Source organism: Schistocerca cancellata, chromosome 1 (genome assembly GCF_023864275.1).
Source record: "Schistocerca cancellata isolate TAMUIC-IGC-003103 chromosome 1, iqSchCanc2.1, whole genome shotgun sequence".
Taxonomy (NCBI): domain Eukaryota; kingdom Metazoa; phylum Arthropoda; class Insecta; order Orthoptera; family Acrididae; genus Schistocerca; species Schistocerca cancellata.
This window is the reverse complement of record NC_064626.1, coordinates 174,136,390-174,153,786: the sequence shown is the minus strand read 5'-3', so window position 1 is coordinate 174,153,786 and position 17,397 is coordinate 174,136,390. Positions and strand designations below refer to the sequence as shown.

General features: G+C 41.3%; 1 protein-coding gene across 1 annotated transcript in view; it reads right to left on the bottom strand.

Moving 5' to 3' along the window:
- LOC126168203 (dynein light chain Tctex-type protein 2B-like) overlaps positions 1-12,018 on the bottom strand; it is a 65,869-nt gene extending 53,851 nt beyond the window's left edge. The window contains exon 1 of the mRNA XM_049920538.1: positions 11,749-12,018. Within this exon, the coding sequence (XP_049776495.1) occupies positions 11,749-11,849 (101 nt within the window). The 5' untranslated portion in view covers positions 11,850-12,018. The remainder of the gene's footprint in view (positions 1-11,748) is intronic.
- Positions 12,019-17,397: the final 5,379 nt, after the last annotated feature.

The window sequence follows — 17,397 nt, the reverse complement described above, 5'->3', positions numbered from 1 at the left end:
TCAGGACTGCACAGGGAGGAAGATGAAACAAACAAGAGACCTGAAACACTAATGAAGAAAGAAGGAAAAAACAGATGAGGGACTGTTCCAATGCCAGGCTAACAAAAAGTCAGAACACATTCCGGAATATATCCCAGAACTATTCCCCAAGGGAAGGAAAAAAGAAAAACAGAAGGACAAACGTGCAGCATGGAAAGGGAAGGTCCTGCAAAGGCTGTGGCCCCATGGTAGCCAAGCACGAACTAATCAAAGAGTGATGAACCCCCTGGGGGAACGATACGAATGTAGTGACAAGTGGAGTAACAACTAAGAGAGAAACAAATTTTTAAAAAATACTGGAAGCATATGTCATTAGCTAAAAAACTGAAAATCTCCCAAAACTTTAAAAACAAAGTAAAAGAATCTGAATAATGGGATTCAAGAATGTAAATTCTGCCTAAGTCCATTATTTTATAATTACACAGATACAAAAATCTACTAACCAATTGGTGGGAGGAGAAAACACATATAAAAGTTAAAAAAATGTGCATGCTTTTGGAGTCAGTGGTCCCTCCCTCTGGCAGAAGGGTTGAAGGAGAGGGAAGAGTGATAGTGTTAAAAACTGGTGAGATTTAGCAAACGGGGAGAATTCGGAAAATTGTAGATTAGATTAGATTAATACTTGTTCCATAGATCATGAATACGACACTTCGTGATGATGTGGAACGTGTCAGGTTAATAAAAGATGTCTGTACAAAATATTGCATGACATGAATGTTTAAGATGGTCCCCCCCCCCTTAATTTATATCTAAAAATTCAGCCAATGAGTAGAAGGAGTTGTCATCTAGAAATTCTTTTAATTTATTTTTAAATGTTATTTGGCTATCTGTCAGGCTTTTGATGCTGTTTGGTAGGTGACCAAAGACTTTTGTGGCAGCATAATTTACCCCTTTCTGTGCCAAAGTCAGATTTAACCCTGCATAGTGAAGATAATCCTTTCTCCTGGTGTTATAGCTATGCACACTGCTATTACTTTTGAACTGGGTTGGATTATTAACAACAAATTTCATAAGTGAATATATATACTGTGAGGTTACTGTGAGGATCCCTAGATCCTTAAATAGATGTCTGCAGGATGACCGTGGGTGGGCTCCAGCATTATTCTGATTACACGTTTTTGAGCAATGAATACTTTTCTACTCAACGATGAATTACCCCAGAATATGATGCCATACAAAAGCAGTGAATGAAAGTAGGCATAGTAAACTAATTTACTGAGATTCTCATCACCAAAATTAGCAATAACCCTAATAGCATACGTAGCTGAACTCAGACGTTTCAGCAGACCATCAATGTGTTGCTTCCAGTTTAACCTCTCATCAATGGACACACCTAAAAATTTTGAAAATTCTACCTTAGCTGCAGACTTCTGTTCAAAGTCTATATTTATTACTGGAGTTGTGCCATTTACTGTACGGAACTGTATATACTGTGTTTTATCAAAATTTAAAGAGAGTCCGTTTGCTGAGAACCACCTAACAATTTTGTGAAAAACATCATTTACAATTACATCACTTAGTTCTTGGTTTTTGGATGTTATTACTATACTTGTATCATCAGCAAAAAGAACTAACTTTGCATCTTCATCAATGTGGAATGGTAAGTCATTAATGTATATCAAGAACAGTAAAGGACCTAAGACCGAACCCTGTGGGACCCCGTACTCGATAGCTGTTGTTTTAACATTACATAACATTACATGAACCACTTATTTCAACTTTCTGTATTCTTCCAGTTAAGTATGAATTAAACCATTTGTGCACTGCCCCCCTCAAACCATAATGATTTCGCTTATCTAAAAGAATTCCATGATTCACACAATCAAAGGCCTTTCAGAGATCACAAAAAATACCAATGGGTGATGTCCGGTTATTCAGAGCATTTAATATTTGATCAGTAAAAGCGTATATAGTATTTTCTGTTGAAAAGCCTTTCTGAAAACCAAACTGACATTTTGTTAGTACTTTATTTTTACAAATATGGGAGGCTACTCTTGAATACATTACTTTCTCAATATTTTTTGATAGAGCTGTCAGAAGAGCGATTGGGCGGTAGTTGTTGACATCCGACGTATCCCCCTTTTTATGCAATGGTTTTACAATGGCATATTTCAGTCTATCGGGGAAAACACCCTGCACCACAGAGCTATTACATATGTGGCTGAGAATCCTACTTATCTGTGGGGAACAAGCTTTAAGTACCTTGCTGGAAATGCCATCAATTCCGTAAGAGCTTTTACTTTTCAGTGAGTTTATTATTTTACTGATTTCAGAGGGAGAGGTTGGTGGAATTACAGTTGTTTCAAACTGCACAGGTATGGCCTCTTCTATTAGTAGCCTTGCCTCTTCTAGTGAAGATCTAGATCCTATTTTCTCCACAACATTTAAAAAATGATTATTGAAAATATTTTCAATTTCTGATTGTTTGTTAGTACACTTGTCACTCAGTTTTATGGCACTATAGTCTTCCTGTGCTCTTGGTTGCCCTGTTTCCCTTTCAATAATATTCCAAATTGCTTTAATTTTATTATCAGAGTTACTGATCTCAGACATGATACACATGGACTTTTTAATAACTTTTCTTAGTACCACACAATAGTTTTTATAATATTGAACAATTTCAGGGTCAGTACTCCCTCTTGCTGTTAGATATAGTTCTCTTTTACTGTTGCAAGATATTCTTATTCCTTTAGTTAGCCAAGGTTTTTTATATGTTTTCTTGGAATTATGTTTAACTATTTTCTTGGGAAAACAATTTTCAAATAACCTTAAAAATGTATCATGACATAAGTTATATTTCAAGTTTCCATCAGGTTCCTTATACACTTCACCCCCGTCTAGCTGCTGTAGGCTTTCCCTAAAGTTTGCAATATTTACATTTTTTTAAGTTTGGAAGGTAGGAGACGAGATAATGGCAGAAGTAAAGCTGTGAGTACGGGGCATGAGTCGTGCTTTGGTAGCTCAGATGGTAGAGCACTTGCCCGCGAAAGGCAAAGGTCCCGAGTTCGAGTCTCGGTCGGGCACACAGTTTTAATCTGCCAGGAAGTTTCAATATTTATATTGTTAATTGAACGCACTGCTTTGAAAGTCTGATTTGATATAATGCATGGAGCTATGTCATGTACTGTAACTAGCTGTGCACCATGATCTGAAAGACCATTTATGTCCTTAAACTTATCTTGGTCTATAAAAAAGTTATCTATCAATGTACTGCTGTTCTTTGTTATCTGAGTAGGAAAATCAATGACGGAGCTCAAATTGAAAGAACTGAGTAATACTACAAAGTCATTCTTCCTATTACACTCTTTCAGGGAATCAAGATTGAAATCCCCACAACTGATAATTTGCTTCCCCCTCTCTGACAGATAGCACAACAAAGCATCCAAATTTTCTAGAAATAGCTGGAAATTCCCTGAGGGGGACCTATACACTGTTACAATTATGAAAGTGCCATCATTTAGTTTAAGTTCAGTGGCACATGCTTCCATGTGCTCTACACAAAATTTTTTAGTTTCTAAATTTTTTACACTGTGGAAGCTTTTGACATAAATGGCAACTCCTCCTCTCATCATATTATCTCTACTTACATGTGCAGCTAGTTTGTACCCATTGATGCTAACCTTTCGCATATCAGTGACAATGTGATGCTCAGACAGGCATAGCACATCTATTACATTCTCAGTTTCTATATCTTCTAAACAAAGCAGAAGCTCATCAATTTTATTCTTCAATCCCCCAATATTTTGATGAAATATACTAACATTATTTTTCACTTTACTTTTGTGAGTATCTTGAACTTTTTTAACATCTTTAGTACTTGCCTGGGTGAGTTTCCCACTGGACACTGATCTTACACTAAAAAAGAGTTCCCACCATGAGATGTAGTTCCTCCCCCCTTTAAATTTCCTGCTATCGGCCCAGCCAGTTTACCCTTCCCTTTCTTGTTGAGGTGTAGGCCATGTCTAGTATAGTCCCACCTACAGAGTGAATCAACAGGAACCACACCAATGTGTGACCCTGCACCAGATCCAAGTAGCCATTCCAACTCCAAATTAACTCTCCTGACAGAAGTGCTCAGGTCAGGGGAGACTTTCCTTCTCATCTTGACTGGCAAGTCTCCCCCGATCCCAGATTCTGGGTGACTTTTCTGAATTCTCCCTATTTTTTAAACCTCTCTGGCCCTTTTCCTTCGTCGCTCTTCCTACCCCTTCAACCCTTCTGCCAGAGGAAGGAACCATTGGATCCAAAACCTTGCATATTTCTTTAACACTTATGTGTTTTCTCCTGTCAGCACTTGGTGAGTAGTTTTTTTTACCTATTCAATTACACTATATAATAACTGTGACATTTATATCAGATAGATCCATATTTTGAAAATATACGAATAGCTAATCTACATCTAGTACGTCATCTTCCACACTCTACAAGCAACCTTCAGGTGTGTGGTGTGGGGCTATTTGTATACCACTGTCCCTTCCCCCCTTTCCTCTTCCACTCGAAAGTGGTTCACAGGAAGAACAATTGCCAGTAGGCAGCTGGGTGGGCTTGAATCTCTCTAGTTTTATCTCCATGGTCTTTTTGCGAGATATACAAAGGGTGACACAACACATTTGTTGGTTTTTCTAGGAACAGATGCTCTAGGAACTTTAACAGTAAATCACACGGTGATGCAGAATGAAACTCTTGCAGCATTTGCTATTGGAGTTGGCTCACCATCTGCATGATGCTTTCATGCTTACTAAATGAACTTGTAAGGAAGCATGCTGCTTTTCTTTGGATCGTCTCTATTTTCTCTATCAGTATCTAACATTGGTCTGTGTAAAGTTTGATTAATATAGGAGGAGCAGTGGCTTATTCCAAAGTAGCCAGTTTTCTAGTAACATACGTAGATGAAGTAACCTGGAAGTAATTACCATAATTGAAGGGTTGGCAGAAGAAAGTGCTCGTCCTCAGTTTAGATCCTTTCACTTTTGTTTAGGAAGCCACTCTTTTCCTTCCTTTAGCTTTTGGTCTTTAAGAAGTTCCCTCCGCTGTGCCCCAGACAAGCCTTTGATCTTAATCTAGTCCAACTTCTTAGTAACCATTCCCACTTCTTGAATAGGTCTGTCCCCCTGTTCAGCTGAGGGGATGTTTTGCATCACTTCCAGCCCCGTTGTTTGGGTGTCTGAAGAGGTCTCAACTTGCCCCTCAGTATTGCTATTTTCTTTTGTGTCCATTTTGGTCCTATGAGAGTTGGAGATCTAATCGGTCCACACCATGGCAACCTCACACGGTTCAAGGCTAATTACTGATGGAGGTTGCCCGGTATCCCTGAGGCTCCATTCACAACACATCTTCCCACTCTTCAGCACAGATCATATCGCACCTTGGGTTGGGTATTGAGGAGTCGGGAAAGGACAAGGACTAGATGTGGCATGACAGGTCGTTGTGGGACACGCTTAGTCTGTTCCATCGGCCAAGACCTTACTGAGCATAGGTTCCCACAGCTTGCATAGCTCTTCACTTCACACAAACACACAAGCCTCTCCACCTGCACGGACAGTGCTACTTCAAGGTGGTGTCCCCCGGAGAGGAACCACTCACCTATACCAGATCAGTTGTGTGAAGCACAGAAGCACGTAACTGAAAACAGCATCCATACTAGCATTTGAGAATCTCAACACACACACACACACACACACACACACACACACACACTGAAACACACACACACTCTCGATGCCACAGCGAGACTAGTTATTGATACTTGATTATTGAAAGAAGTTTCTTGAGATGATCCGATTGGGGAGGGGCTAGGAAATGTTGCAAGGTGAGAGTAGCGAGAAGGAGGGAGGGCTTCAGACACATAACAAGACATAAAGAGAGGGAATACCCACATACTTGGTGGGGGCAGGGACAGACTCTAAAACAAAATTGTTAATATACATAATGAGTTTGTCAGTTCAAGTCAAGCCATTTCAGAAACCACATAATGTTACAACTGGGTAAGTGAGATGATTAGCAGAGATGCAGGAAATCCATTCTAGAAGTATGTGAGAATTCTACAATGAATAAAATCTCTATACACCAGAATCTGGGGGCAGGGGGGGGGGGGGGGGGGGGGAGGTGCTGGGTGCTGTTCCTGCTCTGCCATCTGTCTGTTTACTGGTAAAGAAAAAGCATTTTACTCTTTACTCTGTACATTAGTGTCTACCGAAATTCACACTCCCAAGTACAAATATTCTGATAAATTAATTACAGGAGGACTGCTTAAAAAGGTATTTTCATCGTAGGTGTGGAGGGCAAAGACACTGGTATGCCTACCTAATATCGTGTAGGGCCCCTACAAGCACACAGAAGTGCCACAACACAATGGGGCATGGACTTGACTAATGTTGAAGTAGTGCTGGAGGGAATTGACACCATGAATTCAGCAGGGCTGTTCATAAATCTGTAAGAGTACGAGAGGGTGGAGATCTCTTCTGAACAGCATGTTGCAAGGCATCCCAGATATGCCCAATAATGTTCATGTCTGGGGAGTTTGGTGGCCAGCAGAAGCGTTTAAACTCAGAAGAGTGTTCCTGGAGCCACTCTGTAGCAATCCTCGATGTGTGGGGTGTTGCATTGTCCTGCTGGAATTGACCAAGTCTGTCGGATTGCACAATGGACATGAATGGAAGCAGGTGATTGGACAGGATGCTTACATATGTGTCACCTGCCAGAATTGTATCTAGACATATCAGGGGTCCCATATCACTCCAAATGCACACACCTCACAGAATTACAGAGCCTTCACCAGCTTGAATAGTCCCCAGTTGACATGTAGGGTCCATGGATTCTGAAGTTGTCCCCATTCCCGTACATGTCTGTCTGCTCAATACAATTTGAAACAAGACTTGTACAACCAGGCAACTTGTTTCTAGTCATCAACAGTCCAATGTTGGTGTTGACGGGTCCAGGTGAGGCATAAAGCTTTGTGTCATGCAGTCATCATGGGTACATGAGTGGGCCTTCGACCTGGAAGCCCATTATCGATGATGTTTCGTTGAATGGTTCGCATGCACGCTGAAACTTGCTGATGAAATCTACAGCAATTTGTGGAAGGGTTGCAATTCTGTCACATTGAGCAATTCTCTTTAGTCGTCATTGGTTCCGTTCTTGCAGGATCTTTTTCCGGCCACAGCAATATCAGATATCTGTTTTACTGGATTCCTGATATACATGGTACACTCGTGAAATGGTTGTGCCGGAAAATCCCCACTTCATCGCTACTCGGAGATGCTGTGTCACATCGCTCATGGGCTGACTGTAACGCATGTTCAAACTCACTTAAATCTTGAAAACCTGCCAGTGTAGCAGAAGTAACCAATCTAACAACTGCGCCAAACATCTGTTGTCTTATATAGGTGTTGCTGATCAGAGCATCATATTCTGCTCGTTTACATATCTCTGTACTGGAATACGGATGCCTATACCAGTTTCTTTGGCATTTCAATGTAATACACATTTTTAAAAGTAAGGAAAGCTGTTCCTAGCTTCCAGACCTCTAAGAAACTAGTGTCCCAGGGTGAAAGGGGTGTACACACCCCTTCTACATTGAGGGCAGGCAGTAAGAGAACAAGGGGGAATCTTGGACTCCCGCTTTTCAGGATAAGCGTATCCATAAAACGCCAAGGCAAGAAATAGGGAAACAGACCTATAGTATGGCGGTTATCCAGCAAGGCTATCCACTGGTCAAGATCACCTCGCAGCAGGAGGAGCTCGTGCAGATGGCTCTCTTTGAGAAGATTGGTGCGGGGGGGAGGGAGGGGGGGTGTTACAGTGGACTGGCTTAAGGAAAAAGTGCCCCTAATATTGCTGTGGGAGGATGTGAAGCTGCTGGTAAAGACAGTGACTCAGCTCTTCAAGACCACAAAGATTTTAATCTGGGTGCCAAAACTCCGTAAGGATACCTCTCCAGGGACTCTGAGAAAATACGCTCTCAAAACCTGAAAGTCTCAACAGAGGATTGAAAGGTAATCAACTGGAAAGTTGCACCAAATGGCCAAACCCTTGTGGTGGAAGTCAGAGAAAAGTCCCTGAAGGCAATACGGTAACAGGACCTGAGACTATTCTTGTGGTTCTCGCAGGTTGCCGTCAGGGTAATCAAAGACATCAGAAGCGACAATGGTGGCAAGATGGAGACTGAATGTGCTGCTGAAGAAAGTAAGGGGCCACTGCTGGCCTGAATCATATTCTGGGAATATGAGAAGAGGAGGTGGCCCTGATTCAGGAGCCCTATTTATATAAAGGAAGTGTTTCGGGCCTTGGTGGCACTGGAGGTAAGCTGGTTTACACTAGAAATATAAGAAACTCTAGAACATGCACTTATCTAAAAAATGGAATCCCCTTCATGTTGATAGTGGACTTCTGTTCTAGGGACTTAGTGACCATCAGGATGCGACAACGTGAGGAAGGTATCACAAGGGAGTTTGTAATGGCCTCGGCATACCTTTCTTACAAGGACAGTACTCCTCTTTCTCAGGAGGCGATGAGACTGGCGGAAAACTGTGCACAACAGGATGCGATGCTAATGCTCACAACCTAGTGTTGGGCAGAGCCCACACCAACAGTAGAAGTGAGTACCTTCTAGAATTACTTCTAGCGAATAACTTAGAGATGCTCAATAGGGGAAAGGAACCTACATTTAGGAATATAAGAAGGGAAGAGATAATTGGCATAACCTTCAGTTCCACTTTGATGGGTAGTTACGTCAAACAATGGCATGTGGCTTTAATGTCATTCTCATCAGACCACATGTATATTAAGTTTGAGGTTGAAATGGGCATTAGACAGACCACGTCCTATAGGAATTGAGGGAAATGGACTGGGAGGTGTATAGAAGGGACCTTAACTTGAGTCTCTCGGAAGTCAGTAGTTCTCTGCCATCACAACCCCATACGATGACAACTGCCCAATCACCAAGAAGTGCATGAATAGGAATGTATCTTGGTGGAACAACAACCTGGAATCACAGAGGAAACAGGCGCGAAGACTGTTCAACCTTGCGAGAAGGGAAGGACAATGGACAGAATAACGAGAGGCCCTTGTCAAATACAATCTTGCAATTAAGCAAGAAAAGCAGTTGTCCTGGAAAGTATTCTGTGATGAGGTAAAGAGCACAGCTGTTCAGGCCAGACTTCACAAAATCTTCACTCGGATACCAACTAATCCAGGAGGAACTTTAAGGAAAGAGGATGGGGAGTATACAAGGACAGCACATGAAATGCTGGGACTACTCCTCAAAACTCATTTTCCTAAATGTACTCTGACAGACAATGTCCCTGTGAGATTTCGGTTTTCAGGTATTCGAAAGGAGAACTGGGAATCTCCCAGAGAATGTGCTGACTATAGTAAAATCCAATGGGCAGTGGGAACATTCCAACCATTCAAGTCACCTGGCCCAGATGGAATTTTTCCAGTGCTCTTGCAACAAGCAGGAGTGAACATAATAAGATTCCTATGCAGGTTATTTAGGGTTAGCATAGAGGTAGGAATCATTCCTAATGTCTGGAGGAAAGTGAAGGTTGTCTTCATTCCAAAGACAGGAAGAACTGATCATACCATGGCCCAATCAGTCTGTCCTCCTTTCTTCTTAAACATTAGAAAAACTGGTCAATGTCCAAGTTAAGGAGAGGAGATTAACTAGGGTCCCTCTGCACATAAACCAACATGCATACCAACCAGGAAAATCATGTGAAACTGCACTCCACCAACTTGTTGGGAAGGTGGAGAAAGCACTACACTGTCAGGAAATAGCCCTCTGCGTCTTCTTGGACATCGAAGGGGCTTTTAGCAACATGCCCTTTGAATCCATGGTAAAGGCGGCAGAGGTGCATGGCATGGATATCACCATTTGCAGGTGGATTAGAGCCAAGCTTAGTGGCAGAAAGGTAGAAAGCCACAATGATGCAGGAAAAACTCGTAATCAACAACACCAGAGGATGTCCGCAAAGAGGGGTCCTGTCCCCTCTACTGTGGAACCCTGTGGTGAATGAACTCATAGCAGAATTAAACTCTAGACAGTACTTTTGGTGGGGATACAGAGAAGATCTTGTCATAGTAATACTAGGCAAATTTTCAAGTGCAATCGGAGCTATGGCACAAGGAGCATTGAACATTGTGCAAAATTGGTGCAGGAAACAGGATCTAAGGGTCAGTCCTAAGAAGATTGTTGTAGTACCATTTATGAGAAAACAGATCCAACACACATATTGGAATCTCAACTTCTCGATGAAACTCTACCAGTGAAGGGGATAGTGAAATATCTAGGGGTAACCCTGAATGAGAAACTATCATGGACCCCTCACGTAAGAAGCACCTGTTCCAAGGCGAAAGGTACTCTGAGTACCAGGAGAGCCTGGGGTAAAAACTGGGGCTAAAGCTCCAAGAGTATGTACTGGATATACACCATGGCAGTAAGACCTATGATCACTTATTGAGCTACAGCGTGGTGGAAAAGGTAGAAAAGCAGGTAGCTACTGAGCGAGGTGGCGCAGTGGTTAGCACACTGGACTCGCATTCGGGAGGATAACGTTTCAATCCTGCGTCTGGCCATCCTGATTTAGGTTTTCCGTGATTTCCCTAAATAGCTACAGGCAAATGCCGGGATGGTTCCTATGAAAGGGCACAGACAGCTTCCTTCCCCGTCCTTCCCTAATCCGATGAGACCGATGACCTCGCAGTTTGGTCCCCAGATGTAGGATGTGTGATGTGGGTGAGGAAACCGAATCACATTTGATCTTCAAATGCAAGGCACTGGAGATTTAAAGACACAGAAGCAATTGTGTGTCTAACAAAGCACTGGTAAAGGATCTCCTTGCACTGTTAAAGGGTGTTGGTTGACTTTACTAGACACACAAGAAATGATACTGCACAATAAACCCTGCTTTGGTGCAGGCACCAGCAGCTTGACCAATGTTCTTTTTGCTTCTCTGTTAAAGCAATAGGTGAGTGGTTACCTTTCCCTTAATTTACGTATTGCTCCATACAAGAACTTCAGCAAGGTGAGTCAGAGAGCTGTTTCACAGATGAATCGTAAACCACAGTCATCAAAATGGTATTTCCTTGCAAATATATTTGAGTATGTAACATAGTAATGTTTTATCATTCATGCTGTTCAAATGACCATTTGTTCCTACATGTGGAGAATGCCCTCAAGCCAGCCTGTGTATTTCAGGTTCAATGGATTGGTATCACAATTATATAAGACATCAAAAACATTACACTAGACTGATCTGTAGATTAGCTCCAGATCTAGGATAGGTTAAGGAGTGACAAAGCGGTACAATAGATTACCGATATGGCAAATAAAAACTTTACTTGTAGTTTGTACATTGCAACATGTGTAGTTTACTGCTTACTACCAAAAATTGCATACTTAGTCTTGAATGAGTACATAACTTGAATACATTGCGCTTCAAGCACAAATAAGAACGCATATGTTTAACTAGAAGTAAGTTAAATTAGGCGTATACAAACGTTTCTGTTTTATGCATGGTTCATACGAACAAGATATTACCTTTACGGCACGCAGCTAAGAAAATATGCGCCTGTACTCCTCAGTCCATTGAACTGTCAAATTTCGTTGTAATATGACAGGACCAGATTTACACTTTCATTGCCATATACGCAAATCTAAATGACTATAATAATGGTCACTGTTATTCCTGAATCATATATAAAACTTACTTATAGTCAAGATCCGGACGAATCTGATATGTTTCCGAAGTGTCAGTTATTGTTGTGGCACTTGTTTCTTGTGCACACAGCTCTTCCCTTGAAAACTCCATTCCCTAAAGAATGTCCAGTATGGACTCGCACCGCAAAAATAACAGAATCAAGCAGTACTTAACGCATTGCAGTCCAAAGAAATCAGCTTCGCTCCACCAAAAACAACTGCAACCATTGTTTACTTCTTGTTCTTGGTTACCATGGAGAGCATACTACGCTGGTGACAATTCTTGGGTCGATACAAGGAAACGATGTTATTAGTATCGATATAACCTAACCACTTACTTATATTAGTGATTTTTCTGTTCTGTATGTATGCAATTAAATTAATGAAATTTATACTTTTTCAGGCACATTTTTTTCAGTTGCACACTTTTAATAAGGCTAATTAACATCGTCACGTCACGGCACCGTCGCGTCATGGTGTATTCACACTGTCCGTCACTTCAAATCACATGATCTCAACTCTCGTGACCGCCCTCAACTAAAACTTTGGCGGGAATTGCGATCTGCAGTAGAAGTAGAAGACTTTCAACTGTTTTAACGCGCGAAGTGCATATACGCCTCTTTATGTGGATATGTGAGTTCATTTATTGGACTCAAATGGTTTGTGTTTGCAGGGATAAATTGTATATTAGTGAAGAAAGATGGAAGTGCAAAACAACACAAAAAAGAGCGTGTGTTCGAAAAAATCTTTAAGTGGTATATAAAGGGCATTTTGCAAACGCTATATACAAGACGAAGCATCAGTCTATAAATAAATGCTTAAGTTTATTCTTTAAAGGGTTCAAATTTGCTGTCTTTAGGTCAGATAGAAGTCTGCTATAAAAGATGAACCATGGACCTTGCCATTGGTGGGGAGGCTTGCGTGCCTCAGCGATGTACAGATAGCCGTGCCGTAGGTACAACCACAACGGAGGGGTATCTGTTGAGAGGCCAGACAAACGTGTGGTTCCTGAAGAGGGGCAGCAGCCTTTTCAGTAGTTGCAAGGGCAACAGTCTGGATGATTGACTGATCTGGCCTTGTAACAATAACCAAAACGGCCTTGTTGTGCTGGTACTGCGAACGGCTGAAAGCAAGGGGAAACTACGGCCGTAATTTTTCCTGAGGGCATGCAGCTTTACTGTATGATTAAATGATGATGGCGTCCTCTTGGGTAAAATATTCCGGAGGTAAAATAGCCCCCCATTCGGATCTCCGGGCGGGGACTACTCAAGAGGATGCCGTTATCAGGAGAAAGAAAACTGGCGTTCTACGGATCGGAGCGTGGAATGTCAGATCCCTTAATTGGGCAGGTAGGTTAGAAAATTTAAAAAGGGAAATGAATAGGTTAAAGTTAGATATAGTGGGAATTAGTGAAGTTCGGTGGCAGTAGAAACAAGACTTTTGGTCAGGCGAATACAGGGTTATAAATACAAAATCAAATAGGGGTAATGCAGGAGTAGGTTTAATAATGAATAGGAAAATAGGAATGCGGGTAAGCTACTACAAACAGCATAGTGAACGCATTATTGTGGCCAAGATAGATACGAAGCCCACGCCTACTACAGTAGTACAAGTTTATATGCCAACTAGCTCTGCAGATGACAAAGAAATTGAAGAAATGTATAATGATATAAAAGAAATTATTCAGATAGTGAAGGGAGACGAAAATTTAATAGTCATGGGTGACTGGAATTCGAGTGTAGGAAAAGGGAGAGAAGGAAACGTAGTAGGTGAATATGGATTGGGGCTAAGAAATGAAAGACGAAGCCGCCTGGTAGAATTTTGCACAGAGCACAGCTTAATCATAGCTAACACTTGGTTTAAGAATCATGATAAAAGGTTGTATACATGGAAGAAGCCTGGAGATACTAAAAGGTATCAGATAGATTATGTAATGGTAAGACAGAGATTTAGGAACCAGGTTTTAAATTCTAAGACATTTCCAGGGGCAGATGTCGACTCTGGCCACAGTCTATTGGTTATGACCTGTAGATTAAAACTGAAGAAACTGCAAAACGGTGGGAATTTAAGGAGATGGGACCTGGATAAACTGAAAGAACCAGAGGTTGTACAGAGTTTCAGGGATATCATAAGGGAACAATTGACAGGAATGGGGGAAAGAAATACAGTAGAAGAAGAATGGGTAGCTTTGAGGGATGAAGTAGTGAAGGCAGCAGAGGATCAAGTAGGTAAAAAGACGAGGGCTAGTAGAAATCCCTGGGTAACAGAAGAAATATTGAATTTAATTAATGAAAGGAGAAAATATAAAAATGCAGTAAATGAAGCAGGCAAAAAGGAATACAAACGTCTCAAAAATGAGATCGACAGGAAGTGCAAAATGGCTAAGCAGGGATGGCTAGAGGACAAATGTAAGGATGTAGAGGCTTATCTCACTAGGGGTAAGATAGATACTGCCTACAGGAAAATTAAAGAGACCTTTGGAGAAAAGAGAACCACTTGTATGAATATCAAGAGCTCAGATGGAAACCCAGTTCTAAGCAAAGAAGGGAAAGCAGAAAGGTGGAAGGAGTATATAGAGGTTCTATACAAGGGCGATGTACTTGAGGACAATATTATGCAAATGGAAGAGGATGTAGATGAAGATGAAATGGGAGATACGATACTGCGTGAAGAGTTTGACAGAGCACTGAAAGACCTGAGTCAAAACAAGGCCCCCGGAGTACACAACATTCCATTGGAACTACTGACGGCCTTGGGAGAGCCAGTCCTGACAAAACTCTACCATCTGGTGAGCAAGATGTATGAAACAGGCAAAATACCCTCAGACTTCAAGAAGAATGTAATAATTCCAATCCCAAAGAAAGCAGGTGTTGACAGATGTGAAAATTACCGAACAATCAGTTTAATAAGCCACAGCTGCAAAATACTAACACGAATTCTTTACAAACGAATGGAAAAACTAGTAGAAGCCGACCTCGGGGATGATCAGTTTGGATTCCATAGAAATACTGGAACACGTGAGGCAATACTGACCTTACGACTTATCTTAGAAGAAAGATTAAGGAAAGGCAAACCTACGTTTCTAGCATTTGTAGACTTAGAGAAAGCTTTTGACGATATTGACTGGAATACTCTCTTTCAAATTCTAAAGGTGGCAGGGGTAAAATACAGGGAGCGAAAGGCTATTTACAATTTGTACAGAAACCAGATGGCAGTTATAAGAGTCGAGGGACATGAAAGGGAAGCAATGGTTGGGAAGGGAGTAAGACAGGGTTGTAGCCTCTACCCAATGTTATTCAATATGTATATTGAGCAAGCAGTGAAGGAAACAAAAGAAAAATTCGGAGTAGGTATTAAAATCCATGGAGAAGAAATAAAAACTTTGAGGTTCGCCGATGACATTGTAATTCTGTCAGAGACAGCAAAGGACTTGGAAGAGCAGTTGAACGGAATGGATGGTGTCTTGAAGGGAGGATATAAGATGAACATCAACAAAAGCAAAGCGAGGATAATGGAATGTAGTCGAATTAAGTCGGGTGATGTTGAGGGTATTAGATTAGGAAATGAGACACTTAAAGTAGTAAAGGAGTTTTGCTATTTGGGGAGCAAAATAACTGATGATGGTCGAAGTAGAGAGGATATAAAATGTAGACTGGCAATGGCAAGGAAAGCGTTTCTGAAGAAGAGAAATTTGTTAACATTGAGTATAGATTTAAGCGTCAGGAAGTCATTTCTGAAAGTATTTGTTCAGTTGTGTGAACGTGCCACAGCAATGCCTCGGCGACGTGCATGGCGACGTCGCTTGCGGCACAGCGTTCCTGTCTATCGTGCAGTGAAGGCAATTGATATTGACTTGGCTGGACAGTTCAATAAACAACAACTGATTGGAGGTCCGAATGTGTTTTGAGGGCTCCGCCTGAACTTTACATGTGATGTACAGGCTCTGTTTGGAGGTAGTACATGGCTCACACTTGCTGTAGTGTGGGGCAATCACTGTGATTATGGTGACCTTGAAGCCTTCCCAGATGCTTATATTTTAGCCTGGAAAACATGGAGTATAGCTGAGACAACAGGACTCTTGGCTAAAGTTCCATATGGCACGCTTGTTCCATGTATGCCTTTTGTGTTGAGTACTAGAAGAAAGAAGAAATTAAATGCTGATGAGAACCTGTTTATATGGGCTAAAGTTGGTAATGGAAACTGTAAAATTAAAATCAATGGTGACTGTATGTTGTATTATAGACAATAAAGATTGATCCACCTACCCGAGATCCATCCTTACCCATCTCCGTGAGATTTTTTTTTTTTTTTTTTTTTTTTTTTTTTTTTTTTTTTTTTTTAAAGACTTAAAACACTATTCACTTATAACTTGGTGGCTAGGCGTCTCTTGGTTGCTCGCTGGGCGGGTGACCTTGAAGTGGACTTAGCCGCTGCGCTGGCTGCCGCGCGCCTTCTGATTGGCTGGGTAGCCTGTGGCGCGCAGTACGAATCGTGGCGGGCATTCAAATCCACACAACATGGAAGTGAAACATGGACGGTAAATAGTTTGGACAAGAAGAGAATAGAAGCTTTTGAAATGTGGTGCTACAGAAGAATGCTGAAGATTAGATGGGTAGATCACATAACTAATGTGGAAGTATTGAATAGGATCAGGGAGAAGAGAAGTTTGTGGCACAACTCGACCAGAAGAAGGGATTGGTTGGTAGGACATGTTCTGAGGCATCAAGGGATCACCAATTTAGTATTGGAGGGCAGCGTGGAGGGTAAAAATCGTAGAGGGAGACCAAGAGATGAATACACTAAGCAGATTCAGAAGGATGTAGGTTGCAGTAGGTACTGGGAGATGAAGAAGCTTGCACAGGATAGAGTAGCATGGAGAGCTGCATCAAACCAGTCTCAGGACTGAAGACCACAACAACAACAACAACATATAAAAGATTGTTCGTGTTGTATATGGACTACAGTCTGCAGCCCCCCCCCCTTTTTTTTTAAACAATTCTGTGAAAATTTTCCCTTCCATGAGTATTGCACCGATGTAAATTACTTTTTCTAACATTATACCCTGGATTTTGTTTCGCAAACGTTGTTGCCTGCAGGTTGTACTTACAGCAGATGGTTAGTATTTTTTATTTTCTGACGATTTATCTACAAGGCTCTCCCCTGTTTACCTTAGATACCACTCTTACTGCCTTTTTTGTAGTCTAAAGAGCCTGTCTGTGTAGACAGCTGGTGCTCCACCCCATGCCTCAATACCTTATTGAAGATATGGATGTGTCTGCATTTACACCCATATTCAGCAAATCACTGTGTGGTTCATGGCAGAGGTATATCCAATTGTATGAGTTATTAGTGTTTCTTCCCGTTCCATTTACATATGGAGCATGAGAAGAATGATTGTTTGAATGCCTCTGTGCATGCAGTAATTATTCTAATTTTATCCTTGTGTGAGCGATATGTAGGGGGGTTGTAGTGTATACATAGAGTAATCCTTTAAAGCCGGGTCTTGAAACTTAGTTAATGAACTTTCTCAGGAAAGTTTATTCCTGTCTTCAAGAGTTAGTCATTTTAGTTCATTCAGTATTTCTGTGAGACTCCCCCATAGATTAAACAAATGAGTAATATTATAGGATGTTGTGCATGAGGCGATTTGCAAGCAACCT